We start from the raw sequence: 10,032 nt of genomic DNA, 5'->3' as shown, positions 1-10,032 counted from the left end.
GAACAATCTCTTTTTCATGTAGATCTTGGTCTAACCGTTTTTCTTCAAAAATTTCTCCTCCAGTGCCTTTCACAATTTACTTGCAGAAGTTTCCTTAGAAAATGCATACTTATGCTCTCTAGAAAGACACGATCGAATAGTACCACATGTCAATCTATTGATCCTCTTTCATTCTTTCTCCTCAACATCATCTGGTTTCTCTCCTTCAATAGCAATGTCTAGACCTTGCTGAAATAGAGCATCTAGAACCTCACTTTGCCACATGTCGAAATGACCGGTGCCATAAAAAATCTCCACTGCAAATCTAACATTTTTCACAGCATTTCTTGCCAAAATTGAAGATGAAGAAGCTGTTGACGACAATGTGGATGTTTTTGTGTCGTCTGTCATTTCTGCTACAAATTCTATTTAATAGTTGTCAATGCGGAATGTCAATTACCCAAGGAAATTTTTTCCTGATGTGGAAGATAAGCCCAAGCCACAACCACAGAGCATACTAAAATAAACCAAGAGCTATGATGCCAATTATTGTGGAATTCGGGTTAATTTCCACCAATAATAACAAATTCACCTTGAAACTATTATCTAGGTGACTAGTGTGAAAACGATTGTACTAAAAATCACCCCAAGGTAGATTCCCAGGAAAGAGTGGAGGGGTCACAATGGTCCCTCTTAAAACACACTCTCCTTAGACAAAATTACCAAGACAAGTAATTTTAATAGGACAATAATTAACAACAACTATATCTGACAATAGATATTAAATAGATATAAAAGAGAACACAAAAAATTAACAAGGTTAGGCCAAAATTATGCCTACGTCCTCGAACACTACTAAAATAATATTTTACTAATAGAAGAAATATTACAAAGAGAGATAAATAGTACAAATAGCCTTTAATATAGAAGAAGCTTATATTTGTGGGATGCTAAACTAAGGAGGAAGAGGGCTCTATTTATAACAAAAGAATTTCTCCTCCTCCTTATACAAAACCAATGTGGGATTCTAAATTTGCCAAAAAACCAACATCATTCATTGTATAATAACGTTTTTCTTTTTGTCTTAAGTACCTAGTTGACCTCTAAAATTATAATTTAATTTATGTTTACAGTTATGTTTATAAATATTCATTATAATTTTGTATACTTTTTTATTTTTAATAAAACTAGCGGATTTCTATAAAATAAAACAAAAATTGACCTCTCAAATTACCTTGAAATGGGCCTTTAACTTGGATTTAAATACTTAATTGGTACCTAATTCTTTTTACACTTGATTTTTGTAAACTTTTTAAATAAGTCTAGTTTAGACTAGAGATGAAAGAAAACTTAAATCCGTCGTATTCTGATTTGATCTGGTCTGGTCTTATAAAAATTAAGTTCGATATAAGGTTTTTTTTTTAAGGAGAAATCAAGACATAATCGAAATTGAGACACGAGTCATACTAACTTGACAATTATCATAATGCCCCTTGTATAGTATATATGTTAGGTAATTCATTTCTTGTCGCCTCACCCTCTCGACTTATTCTTCTCTTCTTATGTTTCCCTTTGGCAGTTCTTGGTGATCGGAGTACCATTGTCCAGATAACAAATTAAACAATGGAAGAGGGGATGAAAACAAGTGATTTCATATAGTTTGAAACAATTGATTTCTCAAATTGACAGAGAAAAAAATCGGAAGGTTTGAAGTGATCTATATAACAAGTAATAAAATAAAAAAAATTATAAATTATTAAAAATACTAAAAAATTTGAGCACTTTTATATGATTTAAACGATCTTATAATCAAATTGTTTTAAAATTTTTCTATATGTATTATTTATCCCATCTCATTCTTTTAAGTATATAAACGCGTCAAATTTATACAAGTAGTCATTTTAGGATATAATTCATATTTCGATCATATCATATAGACACAAAAACATTTTTCACATTGAGAGTGTTTGAAATACATCATTTAATTCAAATATCATAAGGTAACACTTTAACCTATCATATATTATAATATATATATATATAACATATAAGCACACAAAAAAATTAAACATATTCTTTTAATCTAATCAAATTAACAAAGCTATAATGTTTTTAATTTTATACACATCATATCAGACATCACTACACATGTCATGTACATTTACCTCATATATGTATGTATAGCTTTCATTATCATACATTGTTATAAAAAACACTTAAATAAAATATTTTGTGGATTAGTTGAAACTCAAAATTTTACATTCAAACATATTTTAAAAATCATAAATTATCATAATCGATTATATACATATCTAATCATATTTTGACCTCTTCGAATGACTATTTAAAAGTCCCAACACATGTATAATAAATTAGTACTCCCTCCATCCCATTAAATGTGTCTATTATTGACTGTTAAAAAGTAAAATTTTTAAACAATGACCATGATTATTTTAAATATTAAATTTCATAAAATATATATTTAGAAACTAATTGATTTAAGGTTTCTAAAAATATATTTTTATAATTTATCAATAATAAATTTTAAATAATGATGAGTCAAAGTTAAAAATTTGATCAAAAAAGTCAACATAGACAGATTTAATGTGACAGCGATAGTATATAAAACACATTCCTTTGTTTCTAAGTTTTTAAATTCGTTTTTTTTATATTTTTATGGTTTTATGTTCAAGGAATCTTTAGAAAATAAAAATAGAAAAATTAATAATATATTTCAACTAAAAGTATGTTTAATAAATAGCAATAGACTTAAGTTGACGATAGACAGTTGGATACGATGAAAATTTTCAAATCTTTTTTATTTCTTTTTTTATATTATTTATTTTATAAAGATGGTATGATTAATGAAACAAATCATACAAGAAGAGTTATATGTGTCTCGTTAAACTCTCTCCTATATATTTTATAGAGGAAAAGAGTACACACGTAACTCTTAGGAAAACAAGTACAACTACTGCAACACCCTCAAAAACCAAACACATAAAGATCCTTCCAACCAGGGAACCGAACGGGCTCATCGGATTATAATAAAACAACAATTCCAGCCAGAGGATCATCGAGGTAGTGGACTCCAAAGTCATTTATAGTAGCCAGTTTAGTCACATAGTCGGCTACTCGATTTCCAGTACGTGAAACATGGTAAAACCTAACCATCCATTCCCTCTGCAAAATAGCACGAACGTGAACAAGCAACGATAGTTTTCCTTGGTTAATCTGATCCATTCGAAGAAAACGAAACACTTGTTGACAATCCATTTCCACCTTAATAGACTGGAAACTTCTCTCCCATGCACAGGATAACCCGACAAGAACACCCCATAATTCAGTTTCTACGACCGAACAGATCCCGATATATTTATGGAACTCAACCAACCAACGTCCATATCAGTTCCGGATAACCCCACCACATGTAGCATTGTCATATCCAGGGTTCCGGGCACCATTCGTATTTAACTTCACCCATCCTATCTTTGGCATCGCCACTCAATTGTATCGTCGTCCACTCCATTAGAACACGACACAACAGGTTGAATACGCGTAGCCTACTGTACAACTTCACAACAAATCTACTGCAAACGTCGACTCCTCTCAATAATGGAACCTTTATCATCCATCGATGTGTCGAACACCCAAGCATTACTTTTTAAAATTTTTTTTAATAATTAATTATTTTATAATATTTTTTACTTTTTGTAAATTTTAATAGTGTTTTAGTGTTTTCCCAATAATTTATTTTATATTTATTTTACTTTTATATTTGATATTTTAATATTTTTTGTATTTTAAATTTAAAGGATTTCTTTTTTAAAAAAAATCAATGCCTTCAAACTTTATAAAAAACAATGAAATCCTTAAATTTTTTAAATAATCAATTAATATCCTTTATCACATGGTATTATATATTATCACACCGGTATCTTAAACCCCACATCAACACTATAATAATCAATAATATTTTTTTATAATATGGTGATTAATTAGCTTTCTTAAAAGATAACTAACGTTTAAGGATTTATTAAGTCAAAAAATAATAAAATCCTTTTCATTTTGAGAATAGGTTTCTGTATGTTTTTACTCTAAACATTTATTATATTTTAATAATTCTTTTACGTTTAGATTTATTAATTAAGTGAATGGTTTACTTATATTATCTCACCTTATATAAAGATATTTCAATTTCAATTTTTGATTTAAAAATATAATACTTTATACTTAATAGAAAATAAATATTTTTCGTATAAATGAGCTTTTAATTTTTAGTTTATACTTGAATAAGAAAGAAAGAAAGAAAGAAAGGTTTACTCAAATACAAATTAAGAGATAAAATTTTATTTAAATATAAAAAAATATAGGATTTATTTGAATAAAGCATTATAGTTCGGAGACTTTTAATTTAATATAATATCTTAGCTTTATGAATCCTTTTATAAATAGATAATAATTTAAAATGAAAAGTTAACATGTATGATTATCTTATTATATAATCTAATACTATTTTAATTTTTATATTGTTTTAATTTATTGAGTTTTTATAACAATAAAATCCCATTCTTAATATAAATAAACAAAAGAAATTAAGTTCCAATTAGGTATATTCCACCCAAAAATCCTTTACCATTAACAAAATCAAAACCATCAACTTTCTTCAAAAACCAACAGCCCAATTCCAAATCTCCTTTGACTTAAAAGAGTTTTCTTTTCTTTTGGGGGAATTTTTTTGCCAAAAAAAATTCAAGATTTGGGTCATTTTGTTTTCAATCAGATCTGATCATGTTAAAGTTCCAATCTTGATTTGACACCTGGAAACAGGACTATGAATTTCCAATAAAAACGCTTTTTGTTTTTAATTTCTCCTCTCTTTTTTGGATTATGCGATGGATTTGGATGATTTCAGAACAGTTCTTGAAACAGCAGGCGTTGATGTTTGGACTTTCATTGATACAGCAATCCTGGTAGCTTCTTTGGATCATGGTGAAGAGTTGAAGCAAAGGAGAGATGGGATTGTTGGGAGGCTTTATGCTACTTCCATCGTTACCAAGTGTAAAAGCTGTGATTTTGGTGAGAGATCAAATGGATTTCAAGTTCATAGTAACAATGATGAATCCAATTCAAATCCCCATGAAGAAGAAGATAAAGGAGGAGAAAGGGTTAAAGGGTCACCTTTTTCACCTCAATCTGATGATGAAGCTGATGAGTTTGACCCTTATGGTGGCTTGTTTGATGGTGAACAAAAAAGGGTTCTTGAGATTAAAGAGCGTCTTGAACTACCTAATCAGGTCTTTCAATTATATATATGTACATGCAGATTGTATTGTTGGATTGTTTTTATGGATTTTGATTTGAGTTTGGTTTATTTTTGTTGCAGTCAGAAGATACTTTACTTGATTTGCTTCAAACTTTGGCAGATATGGATATAACATTTCAAGCTCTCAAGGTATTAATTATGTGTGGTCCAATTTTCTCTTTTCTGTGGGTTTAATTTTGATTTTTCACCATCTTTTCATGATATGATTTTCTATCTATAGGAGACTGATATTGGAAGACATGTGAACAAATTAAGGAAGCATTCATCCAATGATGTTAAGAGATTAGTGAAACAGCTTGTCAGGTTTGGTTAATATGCTTCTGGAAATTCAATATGTTCATATGTTCAAAGAGTCTTTTTGATATGATTTTTGTTGTTTGTTTCTCTAGAAAATGGAAAGAAATTGTGGATGAATGGGTTAGGGTGAATCAACCTGGAGAGCTTGAACCTGCTGCACTCATGGGTAAAACTTGTATCTGCTAGACTGTAATATGGAGATTGTTTGTTTCCTGAGAAAATGTTACCCGAATTTAATGGAAAATTGAATATTGTGTGAGAACAGATGGAGATTCACCACAGCGAAAACTTCCTCAAAATGGTCGTCAACAGGTGAACACAGAATTCCGGTTTCTAATGTCGAAGTTGTTAGAAAATTCTCCTTCGTTTTGTGATTCTAAGATTCTGCTCTATTACAGGTTCCTGATTTCACATACTCACCGAATCCGCACAGTGAGGACCGAATCTGATTCGATATTCATTTCTTTCTTTAAGTGCATTATAACCATCCTTCCTTTTAATGCCTTTTCGGATTACCATTGATAGATGGTGGTTCTGGTTCGGAGAAGAATTACTCAGAACCTGAAAGGAAGCCGAAGCCAATCCCTGCTCAGCGAAAGGATCCTCCTCCGAGACCTAGTCACTCGACTCCTCCACAAAATGTACAGGTATGACTTACAAGTACATACCATATTAGAGCCTATAGTTGCATCATCATTGTTTGATCATTTTGATAAATTCTGATACTGCCAAGGCTTGTGGTTTTCATGGAACGAGAATTCGTATTTGTTATGATCGAATAGTTTATCCCTCAAATGATTCAGTTTGATTGAGTTGATTTAGGGTATAAGCTTTTTTAATTATTTGTTGAATTGCCCTCTTGGGATTTTATAGAGGCAAAGAGATCAAAAGGAAAGCAGTTTTGACTCAGAAAGGCTGGCTTCGGCGAGTAAAAGGCTTCAAGAAAGCTACAAAGAAGCCGAAAACGGTTGCTTTTTCTTCTCTTCTTCCGCATTTTATTTAATCTCCAACTCGTCACTTCCAGTTGTGCTAAATGTGATTATTTGTGGTTTTCCTATGCTTTTTGAAGCCAAAAAGCAAAGAACGATACAAGTGATGGACATTAAAGAGCTGCCGAAACCCAAGAACAAGAATGTCTTCTTTCCGAAGCATAAGGGAGGCGGTTCTCAAGGGAGGCACTGGTGATTTCGGTGAATGAATTCGGCTTTAAAGGCATCCCATCTTAGGTTTTTTCGTTTCTAGTTTTCCGTTGCGGTCATTGTTTTCGATAGGAGTACTTTTTCCCCAATCATAGGTTATCTTTCCATGTTCTCTCATGGAAGTGTACTGAATCATTTATAAATTGTTTGACTTTCTCGAGAGCCATGGACATCAATAACCATTAAATTCGGGGAGATGTTTACCTTCCTCCTTGGTCGAAATGTTTGAAGTCGTTAAGTTGTAATATATACGAGTTTCCACAGCATGCTGAAGTTTGATTTTCTTGAGTAGATTTTTTGATGACAGAGTGATCTGTATTGAACAAGATGAGTAAATTGCGGTTGTTTCCAAACAGCCAACAATGCCTGCTCTTGTTGGTGCCTCCTCAATTATCTGATTTTTTTGCAGCATCCTCAACTGACCTGTTTAAAGAATTGGTCTTGCAAGGTGAAAAATCACAAGAAGAAAGCAACGGCCAGGGATTAAATTCCCCGAACCAGATCTCGGACAATGCAGGTATCGTGGGATATTGGTTTGTAAAATTCCGATACGTACAAGTGGCTACATATCTATCGGGGATGTGCTCTATTTCGTACTGGTCCGAACCAGATCCTTGAAGCTGCCTTTGACAACTTCTGAACTGAAGATGGAGAAGGTTTTACGATCAAGGTTCCCAAATTGTTCTTGGAGTTCAGGTACCATATAAATCATGTACTTGTTTTGCCCGGTCTGAATGTCGGGTACGAGTATATATTCGACACGAGTATGTACTAAAACAAATTATGAAACGACTCGAAGGTATCTGACATGATATTTATAAACAAACACAATATTCGAAGAAGGTGAAAATTCCTGTATCCTATACGTATAAATACGACATTTGAAAGAGATGGCGAATATTTAAATTGTCTTTTATTGATGAAGACATCAAAAAGATTATTCCTAACACAATAATTGCAAAAGACCAAACACTTTGACCTTAATGCTAATCAAGGTCTTTCTATAGAAAAGATTGGAAAATCATCTCCGCAAGTTCCTGCAACAACGAAATAAACAAAGCATCATTTCAGATTCGATTCAATTCATGGCGCATTTATGTATGATTCATGTCGACAGCATTTGTGAATGAAGAAAGCTATGTTGTTCATGCCCTAAACTTTTTTCCCTTGAAGCACCTATGTCGAAAGCTAATTTCGGACATGAGTATGACAGATACGACCCTCCAAATACATGCACAATATACTCGTATCTGACTCTCAAAACTTTATCCCAGTAACGGTAACGTAAACATTACGAAAAAGCTTTGTATCTATCTACTACCTGCTTGGCTGAAGCAACCATGGGCTCACCCATTCAATTGCTTTCTTCTCAAGCATTTCAAAATTAGCTTTACCAGCCTGTAAGATATATATTACTCCATTAACACATATGAATGGCCAATGATGAAGTTATTACCAAAACCAAAAGAAAGAAGAATACATCACCTCAATTAGGGCACCAAGTTCATTATCATAGCTCGCATACCGCATATGAATAAGTTCGGCCAAAGAACCATCCTATAATCATGAGAAAATTTATAACACTATCTGGAAATTTGTGTATCGATGTCGTGTTTTAATTGTTTTTTCCCGTGTTGTGTTCTATTACCTCGATCAACTTGGCAGCGTTTCGGAGTCCACGGGCTAAGGTGTCCATTCCAACAATATGAGCAATGAACATATCTTCAACATCTGTGCTCTCTCTCTGTCTGCAAAACTATGCAAGAGTCAAATGCAGTAAAGCATTCGTTTCCAACACATGGGTGTGACGACATGACATCGAAGGATTGTCCGAATTCATGGAAGAACTTAGAAAAATCTAACCATGCCTGGGTCAAATACATACTCGTATCCGACAGTTATACCCTAGTCAAAGTACCATAGTATACAAATACTTGTAGGAAAAGGGTAAGCATAAATTCTTCTTAAGGCTTTCTGTGTAGTCGGATCCAACTATTGTTAAACCATATCTAATGTTAGATTTTGGTTTCGTTTTGATTATTTGCCGTTAAAAAATTAATAGCACAACTGATGTGATAATTTTCAATTTTTTTAAAATTATTATTTTTAGGCTTAATATAAAAATAAATGCCCAAACTATACATGTTTTCTCAAATAAGTGCCTAAATTTGTTTTTGTTAATCTAGGTGTCTAACGTTACAAACGTTACTATTTTAGGTGCCCGAGCCGTAATCGCTGTTAAAAAATTCTGTTAAGTGACACGTATCATGTTCTGGTAATTTTTATTTAAAAAAAAGACTCAAAATTTTATTTAAAAAAAAACTAAAATATTCGAAAATCTTAAAAAAATCCTAAATCTAATCCATATACCCATGCCGTCTGTCAACCTTATCGTCGATCGAACCTCCACCCGATCACGCCTCCACTCGATGACAAATTTCTCAACGAAGAGCCACCACAACAGGAGCCGACGAGCTGAATCAAGTTTGTCATTTCGTCGAATTTACCTTTGATTTCATCGTCAGAGTGTTTTTTGGGTAGCTTTTCAAGGGTAAATGACTGTGAGGTGGAGGCACGTTTAGGAGTAGGCCCAGTCGATGAGAACGACGACCAAAGCGGCGATCGACATGAGTATAAGATTGAAATTAGGGTTTTTAAATTTTTTGTTTTTTTAATATTTCTGAAAATCTTAGGCTTTTTTAATAAAAAAATATTTTTTATTTTTTAAATTTCAAAATTACCAGAACGTGACACATGTTATTAACATAGTATTTTTTACGGCGGTTACGGCTCGAGCACCTAAAATGATAACGTTTGTAGCGTTAGGCGCCTGGATTTAGGGGTGTTCAAACGGGTAAGTCGGTTAACCGACCGAACCGAATTACCCAAATTCTATTAACCGAATTTTTTCCATTAACCGTTAACCGAACCAAAGTTTTTCCAAACAAATTTAACTGAACCAAACTAAGTTTGGTTAATTAACCGGTTAACCGAATTAACCGAAATTTATAAAAATATATATATAAATAATATATATTATATATTATATATTTAATATTTTTGGTTTATTCGGTTAATTCGGTTAAAACAAGTTTAAACAACCCTAAAGCTAAATTATATATATAATATTTAACAATTTTTGGTAAATTCATTAATTAACCGATTTTGAACCGAATTAACCGAAACCGATATTTGAAAAAACCATCAACCGCTAACCGACCAATTAACTTA

At 32.1% G+C, this 10,032-nt stretch overlaps 1 protein-coding gene and 1 pseudogene across 2 annotated transcripts; one reads left to right on the top strand and one right to left on the bottom strand.

Moving 5' to 3' along the window:
• The first annotated feature begins 4,631 nt into the window (after nt 1-4,631).
• Nucleotides 4,632-7,910, top strand: LOC120196124 (probable mediator of RNA polymerase II transcription subunit 26c). 2 transcript variants are annotated; one of them, XR_005523137.1, is made up of 10 exons: nt 4,632-5,276; nt 5,366-5,434; nt 5,526-5,608; nt 5,695-5,768; nt 5,868-5,914; nt 6,001-6,034; nt 6,128-6,249; nt 6,476-6,569; nt 6,672-6,882; nt 7,895-7,910. XR_005523137.1 is itself a non-coding variant. In XM_039198003.1 (9 exons), exons 1-9 carry the CDS (start codon nt 4,875-4,877, stop codon nt 6,785-6,787), a joined length of 1,041 nt encoding a protein of 346 aa, XP_039053934.1. In that variant the 5' UTR covers nt 4,632-4,874; the 3' UTR covers nt 6,788-6,976. The 2 variants fall into 2 exon arrangements, 1 of the variants encoding a protein (XP_039053934.1); XM_039198003.1 differs by lacking the exon at nt 7,895-7,910 and having other exon boundaries at nt 6,672-6,976.
• On the bottom strand, nt 7,803-9,294 carry LOC120196041 (annotated as a pseudogene).
• Nucleotides 9,295-10,032: the final 738 nt, after the last annotated feature.

The sequence above is a fragment of the Hibiscus syriacus genome, unplaced genomic scaffold (assembly GCF_006381635.1).
Source record: "Hibiscus syriacus cultivar Baekdansim isolate YM2019G1 unplaced genomic scaffold, ASM638163v2 tig00117026_pilon, whole genome shotgun sequence".
In the NCBI taxonomy this organism is placed as follows: Eukaryota; Viridiplantae; Streptophyta; class Magnoliopsida; order Malvales; family Malvaceae; genus Hibiscus; species Hibiscus syriacus.
The sequence above is the reverse complement of the archived record's forward strand: the minus strand, read 5'-3'. Positions and strand labels throughout refer to the sequence as shown.

Excerpts from the sequence above, each read along its gene's own strand:
- LOC120196124 (XM_039198003.1), top strand. The coding sequence starts at position 4,875 with ATGGATTTGGATGATTTCAGAACAGTTCTTGAAACAGCAGGCGTTGAT. Across the intron at positions 5,277-5,365 it reads GTCTTGAACTACCTAATCAG|TCAGAAGATACTTTACTTGA; the intron begins GTCTTTCAATTA and ends TTTTTGTTGCAG. Across the intron at positions 6,035-6,127 it reads ATACTCACCGAATCCGCACA|ATGGTGGTTCTGGTTCGGAG; the intron begins GTGAGGACCGAA and ends TACCATTGATAG.